The 17,627-nt window shown below is 40.7% G+C and overlaps 1 protein-coding gene across 2 annotated transcripts in view; it reads left to right on the forward strand.

Annotated features, from left to right (window-relative positions):
* The window catches only part of LOC117522886 (CSC1-like protein 2), an 81,248-nt gene that overhangs the window by 16,070 nt on the left and 47,551 nt on the right, over positions 1-17,627 (forward strand). For both annotated transcript variants that reach the window (XM_034184304.1, XM_034184305.1), the window contains exons 2-3: positions 428-610; positions 10,248-10,327. In XM_034184304.1, the coding sequence (XP_034040195.1) occupies positions 476-610; positions 10,248-10,327 (215 nt within the window). In that variant the 5' untranslated portion in view covers positions 428-475. The remainder of the gene's footprint in view (positions 1-427; positions 611-10,247; positions 10,328-17,627) is intronic.

A 17,627-nucleotide genomic window follows, 5' to 3' on the forward strand; every position in this document is an offset into this window, starting at 1 on the left:
CACCCAAACAACCTTGAAGAAATTATTGGTTTCTGTCACTGCGACTGGAGAAATTGTGCACAGTATAAGTTTTTGAATTTTACACTACCACCCATAGCTTCATAGTGGAGTGAAGCAGAGAAGAGTTTGTTTTCAGCAAAACAGATAAGATCTATGCTAGCAAACATGTAAAAGTTCAAGAGGTTCACAAACTTTCAAGCAGCACTGTATATATGTTTTTTTTCTTGAGCATGCAACTATGAAAAATACATGGTTATCCACTTTAGTAGGAAGACTATTGTTACTTTGGTTGGTGGTGTTGTCATGACTTTTTTTTTTTTTAGTATAACCTTCATGGGAATGTTGTACTTGAGTTGGTTCATATTGACAGAATGCAATGGCAGTGATCAAATATGGTTCATAAATTAAACACTTCTTTCTTCTGCAGGTTCTCAGTATGCTTCAGTGAACAAGGCACAGAGTGCTGATATTAATAATGACCACAACGCTTCCACCCAGTAACTCCAGCATGGAGTACTGCTTCTCAGCCCGAATTCGAAGTACAGTTCTCCAGGGTTTGCCGTTTGGAGGGGTGCCTACTGTTCTTGCCCTTGACTTTATGTGCTTTTTGGTGAGTCATTGTACTATTTGTTAGCCATTATTCTCTGAAGCTGAGAAAGCATGCCTGTTTTTAGAGAAGTCCCATTGTCCATCCCAGAATTGGTTTTTGAGGCTGTTTCTGGTGTTGTAGAAAAAAAAAAAACAGTCAGTATTGGCTTTGTATGCCTGATCCATCCCTGTCAGTTCAGGGATATGAAATTTCTGTAGATTTCCACAGTTTGGTGTTCCAAAGGATCACAGTTGATTCCTTCAGGGGTTTGGCATGCATGTGAACCGTGCATTAATTGCAAAGTTTACATTAGTGTGATTTTGTGTCATACGACTTGATTATTAAAGTGATGACTGCGCTAATTTTGATGCAGTTGTGGTAAAAATCACCGTTTGAGTGGAAGAAATGACACAGCTCACGCAGCCTACATATACGCACATGCAGGCAGTGCTGTCTCGTCCTCCACACAGACAATCAGGCTCAAGCACTTCTGAATCCAACCACTTTTTTAAAAATTTTTTTTTTTATGTTTATTCAATTTTCTCTTAATACAACAAATTCAACACAAAACAAAACACACATCTGCTCAGCAACACACCAACAACTGCACATATAGCCATATGCAGACAGCAACATCATCGGTACCAAACAGCACAGCACTGGCCCATGGGATGTTGAGATGGCATCTCAAACCCATCAACCATCAATACATAAAACATTAGACAAGAGCGCGGGACAAAATAGAAGAGACATTTCCCTCAAAATAATCTAAAAGGGGTTTCCATATGAGATAAAATGTCAGTCTTGGCATGGCTCAAAGCTGTCAGAAAAACAAGTGGAATATGCTCCAGAATTAACTTTTTCCACCCAGAAATAGTGGGAAGCTGTGGAGATATCCATTGAAGGAGAATATTTTTCCTGGCGCAATAAGTTAAAATATTATACAATTTACTTTGTGTTTATTTTTGATGCATTTATTAGGTAGACCAAGGAGAAGAGATAAAGGATCAAGTTCCAAATTAATTTTAATAATCTTTTGAATTTCAGTATTAATATCTTTCCAATATTTCAGGATTCTAGGGCACGACCAGAAACAGTGTGTGAGAGTTCCTTCTCGCAATTCACATTTTGGACATAGTGAAGAGGAGCTTGTTTTGAATTTGGACAGCCTGTTCGGGGCCATGTGTGATCTATGCAACACTTTTAACTGAAGAGCCCAATTACGATTACGAATAGTAATTTGTTTGACTGCATTCCAAATAATGCCCCAGTTTTCTTCGGTTATGTCAATCTCTAAATCTCTTCCCCATGTTTGAGCTACGACAGGAGCAGCAGTCTGACAGTCTTAATGTTTTGTAGTACATGCTGTGACACATCTTTTGATCCAAAGAACAGCCTTTCTACATCTGAAACCCTAGTGTCCCTCAAAAGAGAGGTGCCTTTTTTTAATAAAGTCCCTTATTTGGAAGAATCTAAAAAGGTTGTTCCTCCCGATATTAAACTCCTCCATAACTTGTGTGAAGGACATAAGTGTTCCTTCTTTGAATAAACAACCAAGGGTAGAGATTCCCGCAGATTCCCAGTCCCTGAAACCCAGATCCATCATGCCAGGAGGAAAGTCTGGGTTATTAACAATAGGTGAAAACGATGATGTAATTCCAGCTCTCCCTTCAACATATCATACGGCTCTCCGTGCCCGCACTGTATTTATAATAACTGGGTTATTGCAGTATTTAGTAACTGTTTTCATACTTCTTAAAAAGAGTAAGCTTTTAAGTGGGCATTCACACAGGGAGGCCTCCACATCTAACCAAATGGCTGAAGAGCTCCTACAGATCCACTCTCGTGCATACATTAGGAGAGAACTCAATTGATACTTTTTCAAATCTGGGAGATCCAAACCTCCGCTGTGGGTAGGGAGCTGCAGAGTAGACATTTTAATGAGCGCCCTTCTTTTGCTCCATATAAATGAACTAAACCACCCTTTTATTTTTTGGATTAATTTGTGTGAAAATAAAACAGGGATCATTCTCATCGGATAGAGTAAGCGAGGAAGAATATTCATTTTAAGAAGGGAAATCCTACCAATCCATGATATAGAGGCATCGCCTCAGACTTTGAGAAATTAATTTTATAACCAGAAAATAAACTAAAATTGTTAATGGTTATGACCCTGTGAAATAATAAAACATCGTCTGCATATAACAAAATTTTGTGAACTGCATTTTTAACTAAAATGCCACACACTGCATAATCACATCTAACTGCTTCAGCCAAGGGTTCGATGGTGAGGGTAAACAGAAGGGGCGAAAGGGGACAGCCTTGTCTGTTGCCCCTCCCCACCAAAAATGTTTTGGATCTGAGTCTGTTTGTAATAACTGCTGCTCTGGGATCCTGATACAAAACTTCAATCCATTTGATAAATTTAGGACCTAGCCCAAACTTCTGCAGAGAATAAAATAAATATGACCACTCAACACGGTCGAACGCCTTCTCCGCATCAAGGGAGACTACCATGCCATCAACTACACGTTGCTGACACAATTGGACTACATTAAGAAGACGCCTAACATTATTACCCGAGTTGCGACACTTTATAAAACCGGTTTGATCATTCTTTATTAACTGAGGTAAGACACCTTCGAGACGTACCGAGAGAATTTTAGACAATATTTTAAGATCTACATTAAGTAATGAAATAGGCCTATAAGAGCCACAATTTTCTGGAGCTTTGCCCTTTTTGAGAATTAAGGATATATTTGCTTCCCTAAGAGAAGGGAGGAGGACACCTGCCCCAAACGAGTCATTGAGCATTTCCATATATGGTTTGGTTAATAAATCCTTGAATTCTTTATAAAATTCGGATGTTAAACCATCTGTACCCGGTGCCTTCCCACTCCGAAGGGACTTAATAGCTCTGTGTATCTCCAACTCTGAAATACCTGCATTTAGTATTGTTTTTTGTCTTTTGAAACAGTGGGAAGATTAATTTTAGAAAAGAAAGCTTCCATCTTAGATTGGGAATTTTCGCATTGCTCAGACTTGTATAAGTTGCTATAAAATTCAGAAAATGTTGCATTAATGACCCCAGGGTCAGTGGAGTAGGAGCCATTCCTATCAGTGATAGAGGCTATTGTTCGGGAAGCAATTCGGGATTTAGTAAGGTACGCAAGGTATCCTCCTGGTTTATCTCCATGTTCAAATAATTTTTGTTTGGCAAATTTTATTTTATCTGTTGCATTTTGGGTTAATAAAGTATTGAGTGAACATCGAATGGCATTAAGTTCCTTCAATTTAGATGGTGTGGGTCTTTTAATATACTCTTTTTCCCCAAAACTAAGTCTTCTTTCTAAAATGTTTTGCTGCTCTGATTTTACGATTCTTACTAGCCGTGTAAGACAGAATCAGTCCCCTACTGTAGGCTTTAATAGTCTCCCAGAGAAGAGGACTACTAGCCGTGGGTGAATTAATAGTTAGAAAGTGCTTAAATTCTGTTGAAAAATATTCCACGAACTTAGAATCTTTCAAAATAGTAGGATTCATTTTCCAGTAGTTGGAAGTTTTGTCTGCATTTTTGGGGGCAAAATTCAGATAAACAGCTGCATGATCAGATATAACTATATGTCCAATTGTGCAAGAAATCACTTGCTTTAAGATAGTTTTAGGAAGAAAGAAGTAATCTATACGTGTGTGGCATTTATGTGGGTTAGAATAAAAGGTGTACTCCTTTCCAGCAGGGTGGAGTCTCCTCCACACATCCACAAAACCTACTTCTTCCAGGTTTGATACTTGTTTTGCTTGTTTTGGGATAGAGGGAGAGCCAACGGGGAGCCGGTCAGTCAACGGATTCATAAGACAGTTAAAATCACCAGCAATAATGGTGTTCTCAATTGGAAAACCTGAAAGTTTTGTGACGATTTCAGTCAGAAATGTAATAGGGTGGCCAGGTGGGAGATGAACATTAAGTATAGCAAATTCTTCACCATGTATAACTGCTTTAATTAGTACATATCTTCCATTGGAATCTTTATGGCATTCTAAGAGCTTAAAGGGCAGAGAATTTCTAATAAGGATCACAACCCCTCGACTATTACTTGTAAATGAAGAAAAGAAAACCTAATCAAAACCACACATTTGCAGCTTTAAATGCTCTGTCATTTAAGTGCGTTTCTTGTAATAACGCTATGTCAACCCTTTCCTTCTTTAAAGATAGAAGAACTTTCTTTTTTAATTGGTGAATGACTCCCCTTAATATTCCAAGTACAGAATTTAAAGGTGTTTACAGCCATGACCATACATTCATATACTTATGCTCCAGTGTCGATGATGAGTCTGAATAATAGTGTGCTGAGCTAAAACCATAACAAAAAAACGTTTGCAGGAAACAGCACTGCATAACTAAATGAACATGAACAAAAACAAAAACTTTAGCTTTCCAGATCAGCTTTTCCCAACTAACATTCTATTCATCGCCACTGTGCACCACTATACAGGATGAGCAAATAGAGAGAGCTAATTATATATAATAAGTATACTCACGTCTCTTTAGTCCAAAACAGTAGCTAAAAATATAAAAAGAAAAAAAAAAACCCTACGTCTGTGGTATACAATCCAACTCAAATCAGTTTGTCCCATTGAAGCAAATCTCGGGGTCTTTTCAGACTGTCCACAAACGCTAGTGCCTTTTCCGGAGAGTCAAAAACTGTAATTGACCCTTCATGAGTGACTCTGTCTCGCAGGATAGAGAAGAGAGCATTGGATTTCCGCATCACGCAGCCTCCGCTTCACAGCATCATATCTCCTCCGTTTCCGCGTTGTCAGCCGAGAAATCTTGGAAGAACATGATCCTGGCGACTTTATACGTCTGGTCGGTGGTGCCGCTCCTCCGTGATGCCTCCAGCACTCGTTGTTTGTCTCTGAAGTTATGGAACCGTATGAGCACGGGTCTCGTGGGCTGACGCGTTGATTCGGTCTCGGCCCGCTGTGCCAGTGTACTATGTGCTCGTTCAATCTTTATGCACCCGCCTTTAGCCTCGATTTGCAGGAACTCTGGCAGCCATTTCTCAAAAAAGTGCACAGCGTGTGATCCTTCTGAAGATTCAGGCAGCCCGATCACACGAACATTTTTCCTCCTGCCTCTATCCTCAAAATTGTCAATGCGCTGTGTTATGGAGAGGACCTTGTTCTCCAGAGTTTGGATGCGAGCCGTGGCTTGCTCCAGCTCGTCTTCCTGGGCTGCGATTCTGTCCTCCGCTTCAGTAGTGCGTTTACTCAGCTCCTTGATTTCCCCGGATTGGGTCTTAAACATTTCAGATAGCGCGTCTATTTTTTGGGTGACGACAGCTGTTACACTCAACAAAAATATAAACGCAACACTTTTGGTTTTGCTCCCATTTTGTATGAGATGAACTCAAAGATCTAAAACTTTTTCCACATACACAATATCACCATTTCCCTCAAATATTGTTCACAAACCAGTCTAAATCTGTGATAGTGAGCACTTCTCCTTTGCTGAGATAATCCATCCCACCTCACAGGTGTGTCATATCAAGATGCTGATTAGACACCATGATTAGTGCACAGGTGTGCCTTAGACTTCCCACAATAAAAGGCCACTCTGAAAGGTGCAGTTTTGTTTTATTGGGGGGGGGGGATACCAGTCAGTATCTGGTGTGACCACCATTTGCCTCATGCAGTGCAACACATCTCCTTCGCATAGAGTTGATCAGGTTGTCAATTGTGGCCTGTGGAATGTTGGTCCACTCCTCTTCAATGGCTGTGCAAAGTTGCTGGATATTGGCAGGAACTGGTACACGCTGTCGTATACGCCGGTCCAGAGCATCCCAAACATGCTCAATGGGTGACATGTCCGGTGAGTATGCCGGCCATGCAAGAACTGGGACATTTTCAGCTTCCAAGAATTGTGTACAGATCCTTGCAACATGGGGCCGTGCATTATCCTGCTGCAACATGTGATGTTCTTGGATGTATGGCACAACAATGGGCCTCAGGATCTCGTCACGGTATCTCTGTGCATTCAAAATGCCATCAATAAAATGCACCTGTGTTCTTCGTCCATAACAGATACCTGCCCATACCATAACCCCACCGCCACCATGGGCCACTCAATCCACAACATTGACATCAGAAAACCGCTCACCCACACGGTGCCACACACGCTGTCTGCCATCTGCCCTGAACAGTGTGAACCAGGATTCATCCATGAAGAGAACACCTCTCCAACGTGCCAAACGCCAGCGAATGTGAGCATTTGCCCACTCAAGTCGGTTATGACGACGAACTGGAGTCAGGTCGAGACCCCGATGAGGATGACAAGCATGCAGATGAGCTTCCCTGAGGTGGTTTCTGACAGTTTGTGCAGAAATTCTTTGGTTATGCAAACCGATTGTTCAGCAGCTGTCCGAGTGGCTGGTCTCAGATGATCTTGGAGGTGAACATGCTGGATGTGGAGGTCCTGGGCTGGTGTGGTTACACGTGGTCTGCAGTTGTGAGGCTGGTTGGATGTACTGCCAAATTCTCTGAAACGCCTTTGGAGACGGCTTATGGTAGAGAAATGAACATTCAATACACGAGCAGCGGCTCTGGTTGACATTCCTGCTGTCAGCATGCCAACTGAACGCTCCCTCAAATCTTGTGACATCTGTGGCATTGTGCTGTGATAAAACTGCACCTTTCAGAGTGGCCTTTTATTGTGGGCAGTCTAAGGCACACCTGTGCACTAATCATGGTGTCTAATCAGCATCTTGATATGGCACACCTGTGAGGTGAGATGGATTATCTCAGCAAAGGACATGTGTTCACTATCACAGATTGACTGGTTTGTGAACAATATTTGAGGGAAATGGTGATATTGTGTATGTGGAAAAAGTTTTAGATCTTTGAGTTCATCTCATACAAAATGGGAGAAAACCAAAAGTGTTGCATTTATATTTTTGTTGAGTGTATGTTGTTAGTAACTTCTTCAATAACTTGACGAAGGGCAGGGTCAAGCGTGCCGACCGGGCCAGCCTCAGCTGGTGGCTCTGAAGTTGACTCTGTGTTAGCATCCATGCTAATGGTAGCCACCGTGGTAGCAGCTGTCTCGGCTTCAGTTGTTTTCACATTTTTCTTGGCGCTTTTAGGCGGCATCGTGCTGGGTCGATTAAAAAAAAAAATATCCCTCAATACTCATAGTATCAAGGAAAATCAGAGAGCACCGGGGGAAGCATCAGGTTATGCTCAAATAAAAGAAATGTGGTGCGCAGTGAAGCGATACTGACCACTCCTTATGCCGCCATCTTGGAAAGTCAGAATCCAACCACTTTAATTACTAACATTTCTTCAGCATACCTTGTAACACCCAAAGCAGCAAAAGTTGGGATGTATGGAAAATGGGGGGGGGCTGCAGCAATTCTTATTTTTGACATCTATTTCAAAGTATACAGTAAGACTGTATGAACCAATGATATTTCTTATTTTGTGTGGTCAACTTAATTTCATTTGTTAATATACATCTATTGCTGCATTTCAGGCCTGTGACACATTCCAAAACAAAGTTGGGATGATGGCAATTTAGGACTAATGATGAGTCTTTGAGGTTCAAAGATGGGCAGCGGATCTCAAGTTTGTCAACAAATGCATGATAGAAATATTATATAAAACAATGTTTCTCAAATAAAGATTGTAACCATGCCCACTTTTCTATTTGTCACTTTAAACATCATCTGACTCGATGGAGCTGAAATTTGGTGTGCTTGTTCCTACCCATTAGGACACCAAAGTTTATTTGAGGTGTTATGATCTGATTTCAAATATGGCCACCATGGTGGTCATCTTGACAATCACATATACAGTCATTTGGCTGCCATTTGTGCACCATTTAAGCTGAAATGTGCTTCATGGGTAACAATCAGCAAGCCCAAAAATGAAATCTGATGGTTTTTGTGAATTTTTAGCACTATTTTTGATTTATGTGCCAACAAAAATGTCTTTGAAAGAACGATTTCTCCATAACTGTATTTTCTAAGAATGTAGGACTTTTGATTTATAAATATACATGCATTTCTGATATCCACAGAAGAACGGCTTTCATTTAATATGTTACATGCGAGGTCTATTAGAAAAGTATCCGAACTTATTATTTTTTCAAAAACCATATGGATTTGAATCACGTGTAATTACATCAGACATGCTTGAACCCTCGTGGGCATGCAAGAGTTTTTTCACGCCTGTCGGTTACGTCATTCGCCTGTGGGCAGTCTTTGAGTGAGGAGTCGCCCACCCTCTCGTCGATTTTTTTTTTTTTTTTTTTTTTTTTTTTTTTTTTTTCATTGTTTAGGAATGGCTCAGACTGCTGCTTTGTTTGATCAAAATGTTTTCAAAACTGTAAGGCACAACTGAGTGGACACCATTCGATAAATTCAGCTGGTTTTCGGTAAAAATTTTAACGGCTGAGAGATTTTGGTCTGGTAGTGTCGCTTTAAGGACGGCCCACGGTGCCTGACGGCGATCTGCGCTTCGAGGCAGCAGCGTCTCGCTGTTTCAAGTTGAAAACTTCTACATTTCAGGCCTTGTTGACCCAGTAAGTCATCAGAGAACTGAGAACTTTCAGAAGAAGTCGGCATGAGGAGTTTATTCGGACATTCCATTGTTAACGGACATTTTGTAATGAAAGAACGTGCGGGCAGAGTCGCATGTCGGGCCGGACCCGACCGCGGGGGATCGCGACAGGAAAAACACCTCCGTTGGAAACCTTAACGGGCAAGTTGGAACATGCCCAAGCTGTTAAACAATTTCTCAGTTACTCACTTCAACTCACTTGTTGAAAGCCATCAAAAGCCGCCTGAATTTTACAAATGGTTTTCAACACGGAGGTGTTTTTCCTGTCGCGGCGCACACAGATTCACCGAGTCGTCACGGAAACGACTCGGCGAATTTGCGCGCACGTCTTTCATTAAAAAATGTCCTTAAACAGTGGAATGTCCGCATAAAGTCCTCATGCCGGCCTCTTCTGAATATTCTCTGTTCTCTCACGATGTCCTGGGTGAATTAAGCCTTAAATTAGGATGTTTTCAGGTCGAAACAGGCCGACGACCGCGCCTGGAAGAGCTGCGCGACGTCCCGCTCCATGGGAAGTCCTTACACCGACAGAAACACCCCATAATCTCTCATCAGCCGTTAAACTTTTCACCGAAAACCAGCTAAATTTCTCGAATAGTGTCCACTCGGATATTCCTCACAGGTCCAGAAAAAATTTTGATAAAGCAACGCGCGCCGTCTCGAGCAGCATGTGAAACAAAGGAATTCAGCCGAGAGGGCTGGACCACATCTCACTCAAGGCCTGCCCACAGGGAAATGACGTCACCGACACGCGTGAAAAAACTCACGCATGCGCACGAGGGTTCAAGCATGATTGGTGTAATCACACGTCATTCAAATCCATATAGTTTTAAAAAAAGTGTCGGTTTCTTATCTAATAGACCTCGTATGTGTACTGTAATTTTGATTTTGGAGTCCTCGGCCAAGATCCATATCGGTCGGGCACTAGTTCATACCTTCTGCAATGACTTATGTCATTGAATACAGGAATTTTTTTTTCCAACTTAGCTTTAAATGGATCAAATGTTTTAACAGTTGCTGTTTATTCTGTATCCTCTAGGGGCTGCTGTTAATTTTCTCTGTCTTACGAAAGGTAGCATGGGACTATGGGCGTCTAGCACTGGTGACTGATGCAGACAGGTAATCTACACTCTCACTTCTTACCCCTGAATTCCACCGGGCACAGGTGTATGACATGTCTGTGATGCAGTTTTATTCCATTCTCCCCATGGATTAATACCCCATTGGGAGCATTTCAGAAGTTGAACATTTTGCCAGCCAGATTTTGTTTACATTCTCATTTGGCCCTTTGGCCTTGGGGGTCAAAGTTAAATGCGTGTGTGTGTGTGTGAGCGTGTGCATGCGCATCTTACAACCCCAATTCCAATGAAGTTGGGACGTTGTGTAAAATATAAATTAGAGTACACTGATTTGCAAATCCTCTTCAACCTATAGTATTCAATTGAATACACCACAAAGACAAGATATTTAATGTTCAAACTGATAAACTTTATTGTTTTTGTGCAAATATTTGCTCATTTTGAAATGGATGCCTGCAACACGTTTCAACAAAGCTGGGACAGTGGTATGTTTACCACTGTGTTACATCACCTTTCCTTCTGACAACACTCAATAAGCGTTTGGGAACTGAGGACACTAATTGTTGAAGCTTTCTTGGTGGAATTCTTTCCCATTCTTGCTTGATGTACAAATTCAGTTTGTTCAACAGTCCGGGGTCTCCGTTGTGTTTTGCGCTTCATAATGCACCCCACATTTTCAGTGGGCGACAGGTCTGGACTGCAGACAGGCCAGTCTAGTACCCGCACTCTTTTACTATGAAGCCACGCTGTTGTAATACGTGCAGAATGTGGCTTGGCATTGTCTTGCTGAAATAAGCAGGGACGTCCCTCAAAAAGACGTTGCTTGGATGGCAGCGAGTGTTGCTCAAAAACCTGGATGTACCTTTCAGCATTGATGGTGTCATCACAGATGTGTACGTTGTCCATGCCATGGGCACAAACACACCCCCATACCATCATAGATGCTGGCTTTTGAACTTTGTGTTGTTAACAATCTGGATGGTGTTATTCCTCTTTTGTCTGGAGGACACAACATCCATAGTTTCCAAAAACAGTTTGAAATGTGGACTCATCAGACAACGGCACACTTTTCCACTTTGCATCTGTACATTTCAAATGAGCTCGGGCCCAGAGAAGGCGGCAGCATTTCTGGATGTTGCTGATGTATGGCTTTCGCTTTGCATGGTAGAGTTTTATTTGCACTTGTAGATATAGTGACGAACTGTGTTAACTGACAATGGTTTTCTGAAGTGTTCCTGAGCCCATGTGGTAAGGTCCTCTACACAGTGATGTCGGTTTATAATGCAGTGCCGCCTGAGGGATCGAAGGTTACGGGCATTCATTGTTGGTTTTCGGCCTTGCCGGTTACATGTAGAAAGTTTTCCAGATTCTCTGAATCTTCTGCTTTATATTATGGACTATAGATGATGGATCCCTAAATTCCTTACAATGGAACATTGAGAAACATTGTTAAACTGTTGGACTAATTTTTTTTTTTTCATGCACTTGTTCACAAAGTGGTGATCCTCGCCCATCCATCTTTGCTTGTGATCGGCTGAGCCTTTTGAGGATGCTACTTTTATACCCAATCATGACACTCACAATTAGTGCCCTCAGTTCCCAAACACTTATTGAGTGTTGTTAGAAGGAAAGGTGATGTAACATAGTGGTAAACATACCACTGTCCCAGCTTCTTTGAAACATGTTGCAGGCATCCATTTCAAAATGAGCAATGTATTCTGTGTTTATTTACATTTCACACAATGTCCCAACTTCATTGGAATTGGGGTTGTAGTTGTTTGGTGTTATGTTTTACTTTGTAGCACTGTAGTTGAAAGACAAACTTGATGGCCTGCTTATTTGTAGGAGAACACTTGAATTTGTGCCTGTTCAATCTGCGTCTTCCATCAAAAATGCACATAGTACATATTTTTTTAGCAGACAAGTGCTTCTGGGATGCTTCTAAATCAAGCTGTGACAAATATGGTGAACTCCTGTGTTCTGTCTAGACTGACTCTAGACAGAACACTCAGCAGCCCGCATTGCATTCTAGTTATCATGCACCTGCCCTGGTGGAATTCAGTCAACAATTGGATTATTTAACTGCAGAGTGACCTGTATTTAAACAGGTAGAAACTTTTTTTTAAGCTTCCCTGAGAGCCAGAGTTTTCAGTTTTAATATAAATGCTGTACAGTATGTTTTCCGGTTAGTTTTGTTTTCTTGGCCCTCGTCGGATTTAGTCTGTGGGCTGATGTCATGATGTTCGTATATGTAAAATCGTTTGGACACATCTGAGACACCACAGTGGATATTAAGTCTAACGTTTTCCCATCCTGATTTGAGACTGAAGGATAGACGTTATGTGCTGCCGCTCGTCCACACAGCAGCAAATGAGAGGCGTTGTTACAGATTTTACTATGAACTCGGTGTTGTATTAAAACTACAACACAAATGGATGGAAATATTCTGCTGCAGGGGGACTATTTAAAGTTCATCAGGAATAAATTCAAATCGGACTGGTTCAAGCAAAAAGGACCAAAATGGCAACCTGACTTTTTTTTTTTTTATCATAGTTTACACAGAAAAGCTAACACTCCCAGTAAGTTTTTGATTTTTATAGAGACATGCAGTCCTTCTTCTTTATGAGCTCCAGGTGACACAGCAAAATTGAATGTTCCTAAAGTTGTACTCTGCTTATGGTAGCAGACATTACAAGGGAAGTACTTGAAATAGTACATCACAGTCAGCAGTTTCCTTTTTAATAGCAGTCTGACATTTGTCACACTCTGACATCTCATACATTGTCACTTTAAGAATGAAAAGGCCACTGCTGTTTGAAATAAGAATTGGACACGTCTGGACACTCCCAAGCCATTGCCTGCTAGCTGTCTTGGACCATAGGCCCCTGCTATTCTATGATATGTTGCCAGATAATTTAGGATAATTTGAAACTCAGGGCTACACACCCTTTAATGAGAACAGCTGGAGAAAGGCACAAGAGATATGTATCAAAGTATTGTTTGCTGTATGTGTTTTTAAACATTTTGACAGACGACAGTAGAGGACAGATGTACTTGGGGAGGGAGGGGGCTCAGATAAATCTCTTTGACGGGAAACTCAAGAAACTACACGATTCATTAGTTACAACCCCCTGCTTTGTGTAAGTTTGTAGCTTTACTATTTATGCAGCTGCAGTTGAGCAGACTAAAGGGGTTACAGCATGGCAGGTGGGTGACACTGTGATAAAGTTGGCTATTTTAGTAACAGGAATTGGAAATTCTTGTGGAATTCAAGTACTGAGCCTAGCTTCCATTTATTTAATAAAATAATGCCTTAGCAAGAAGATGCATTGGTTTCCAACCTGGGATCTGGGCCCCTTGAGAGGGTAGGGTGGCTCACAGTGAGTGCTTGAGGTTTTTTCTGCTCCAAGTTTGTCAAAATTAGAAGTGCACCTTCAATAAATTCATAACACGCTTTCTCCACAAAAATGGTTATTAGACCCAGTGTTGCACAAAAGAGGTGCCTAACAGAGCTGTTTTTTTTTTATTATTTGTTAGCTTAATTGTTTTCCAACAGTTGTCCAGCATTTACCACCATGTATATTCTATAAAGCTTGTTGTAATAATTTTTCAACCCCCCCAACCCCCAAGGCATTGTTCTTTTGGGGTAGTTATTTAGTTAATAGTTAATTATTATATTTATTTATTTGTAAATGTCCCACATAGGGCTGCCACAAATGACTATTTTGATAGTCGACTAGTCAACGATTATTTTTGCGATTAGTCGACTAGTCGGATCATATGTAATTTCCTAAATTAAGGCCTGTGGCATTTTCGGGGGATGAAAACATGAACATTTCCAAATCAGTGACTATTTCTTAGACTTCAATTACAGCAAACATTCAGAAATACAAACAGTGTGATACTTTATAGTAAATCTGTGTCAGGTAGGCAGTTCTCAAAAACTACATGTCCATGCTGGAAGGAGACAAGTGAGGGAAGCCACCAAGACACAACTCTGGAAGAATGTTTCTATTCTGTGAAACGGATTAGAAACGGAAACGGAATAGTGCAACATGTTTATTTTCATCTTCATTTTACATATAGTCCCAACTTTTTCTGATTTGTGGTTGTTTCTGTTGCATTTCTGAAATTACAGAACTGCTATAAAGAAAAGTGTGAACATTTTATTGTTTTAAAACTTTGTGGAGCAAATGCAAACACCAAACTCTTATAAAGAAGGAAAAAATACACAGACGTGCATATATAGATATAAACAGAACAGAACAATGCAGGCTGATTTGGCTCCCCATATTTTTTGTAGAAATAAACCAGAATAAAATAAGAGGTAGCTGCATCTTACAATAACTTTAAAAAAAATAACAAAAATCAGCAGCTTGTATTTTTATTCTGACTCCGGTTCATTTAGTGTAATGAAGTCATTTTTAAAAGTCATTTTTCTTTCTCCTCATCGGTCACGTTTTGTGTTTGAACACTACATTAAGCTTAAGATTGAATAAATACATACCTTTGGAAAATAACAGCTGCTAAAGTTCAGCGTTCTCACCTGCATTTTGTGATCTGTGCCTCGGAACATCAGCTTCTCCACATCAGGGTTTTATTTTTAACTTGTGTATGCGTAATTTTTGCTCAGTTAATTTATATATTCTCATTTTTTAAAGATGTTTTAAGGATATTTGACCGTTTATTTCATCTCATGATCTCATAAATTCAGTATACGACGCGCACATGGTGTGAACAGGACTGTCCCATCAGAACTGCGCGGGTAGAGAAAGTGGAAAGAGAAGTAAAGGCAGCTCCATGGTTTGGTTTTGTTTTTTTTTGTTTTTTAACATGTTCTCTTGGGTTAAAATCCTCTCTCTCTGCTCCGCACTCGCTGTCTCAAGTGCACTGATGGTTCCCTTGCTCACAGTCTGGAGCCAGTTGACTCCGCGCGCGCACACACACACACGTCGACAGCTCTGTTGGTAAACTGCGCATTTTAAACGGCTTTGAACAAGACAGCCACTGTTTTAATTAGCTGTCTTTCCCAAAATTTGAACGTCCAAATGACGGCAGGACGGTTCGCTGCCTAAAACTATGAATTGAGAGAAAAACAAAGACCTAAATAAAATAAACGACTTGTAGACTAATAAATTAGCTGTCGACGGTTCCAATAGTCGACGTAGTCGTGACTAGTCAACTAGTTGTGGCAGCTCTAGTCCCACAGTTTGAGTCCATGGACACCAAATTTGTGACATATATGCACCTCTTGAGGGTCTTCATTGAATTTTATATGAGTGACTAAAACGATTAATTCAGGTTTTGAGTATATTTCTTATTGTTACATGGGAAACAAGGTACCAGTAGATTCAGTAGATTCTCACAAATCCAACAAGACCAAACATTCATGATATGCACACTCTTAAGGCTATGAAATTGGGCTATTAGTAAAAAAAAAAGTAGAGAAGGGGGTGTTGAACGATAATAGTAGCATCTGCTGTTGACACTACACATCAAACCTATTATGTTCAAACTGCTTTTTTAGTAATCCTGTGAATCACTAAACTAGTATTTAGTTGTATAACCACAGTTTTTCATGATTTCTTCACATCTGTGAGGCATTAATTTTGTTGTTTGGAACCAAGATTTTGCTCATTTACTAGTGTGCTTGGGGTCATTGTCTTGTTGAAACACCCATTTCAAGGGCATGTCCTCTTCAGCATAAGGCAACATGACCTCTTCAAGTATTTTGACATATCCAAAGTGATCCATGATACCTGGTATGCGATATATAGGCCCAACACCATAGTAGGAGAAACATGCCCATATCATGATGCTTGTACCACCATGCTTCACTGTCTTCGCTGTGAACTGTGGCTTGAATTCAGAGTTTGGGGGTCGTCTCACAAACTGTCTGCGGCCCTTGGACCCAAAAAGAACAATTTTACTCTCATCAGTCCACAAAATATTCCTTCATTTCTCTTTAGGCAAGTTGATGTGTTCTTTGGCAAATTGTAACCTCTTCTGCACGTCTTTTATTTAACAGAGGGACTTTGCGTGGTATTCTTGCAAATAAATTGGCTTCACACAGGCGTCTTCTAACTGTCACAGCACTTACAGGTAACGCCAGACTGTCTTTGATCATCCTGGAGCTGATCAATGGGTGAGCCTTTGCCATTCTGGTTATTCTTCTATCCATTTTGATGGTTGTTTTCCGTTTTCTTCCACGCGTCTTTTTTTTTTTTTTTGTCCATTTTAAAGCATTGGATATCATTGTAGATGAACAGCCTATAATATTTTGCACTTGCTTAAGTTTTCCCCTCTCCAGTCAACTTTTTAATCAAACTACGCTGTTCTTCTGAACGATGTCTTGAACGTCCCATTTTCCTCAGGCTTTCAAAGAGAAAAGCTTGTTCGTCAGGTGCTGGCTTCATCCTTAAATAGGGGCCACCTGATTCACACCTGTTTGTTCTACAAAATTGACAAACTCACTGACTGAATGCCACACTTCTATTATTGTGAACACCCCCTTTTCTACTTTTTTTTTACTAATAGCCCAATTTCATAGCCTTAAGAGTGTGCATACATGAATACTTGTTGTTGTTGGATTTGTGAGAATCTACTGGTACCTTGTTTCCCATGTAACAATAGTAAATATACTCACAACTTGGGTTAATCTTTTTAGTCACATAGCACTACTATTATTCTGAACACTACTGTGCTTTCATAGGTCACAGCAAAAAAAATAAAATAAGAATGGGGCGGGGGGGGGGGGGGTGTCACACAGTACTTGCAATAACTTTCCACAGGCTGAGTGCAGAGGCGCCAAATTTGCAACTCTTATGCATCATATGGAGGTCTTGTTCTTGGAGGAGACATCAACATGCCAGCAGACGACCATTCTGTTACTGCACTTTGTGATAAGCATCACCTCTAGCAGGGTATCACCACGCCAACTCACCATCATGGCAACTTCCTCAACCCTATTTGCCTTGCTGCTCCCCCATATGCAAAGACATCTTTCCTGTGTCTTACACAGTCCACTTTCTCACATGGGTCAGCACCCAATAACACAGGTAAAGTACAGGGCCCGTCCACAAGGAGATGAGTTTAGGTGTATCCGCAAAAGTTTTGTATTGTATTGCCGTTTCGTGCAAATGGAATCGTCATTTTCGGATCTTGAAAATGCTGTATTTTGAAAACTGGTCCTAGAGTAGATCAATCTCAAAACACCGCCTTTGCATTTTTGTGTGAAATAATGTCATAGCCCCACCTGTCTAACCTCAGTCTCAACCCTGGCTGCAAGATGTCACATAACTACAACAATGGCGAAGTATGGATGTGTTTGTGCTACAGAA

This window comes from Thalassophryne amazonica, chromosome 13 (genome assembly GCF_902500255.1).
Source record: "Thalassophryne amazonica chromosome 13, fThaAma1.1, whole genome shotgun sequence".
Lineage (NCBI taxonomy): Eukaryota > Metazoa > Chordata > Actinopteri > Batrachoidiformes > Batrachoididae > Thalassophryne > Thalassophryne amazonica.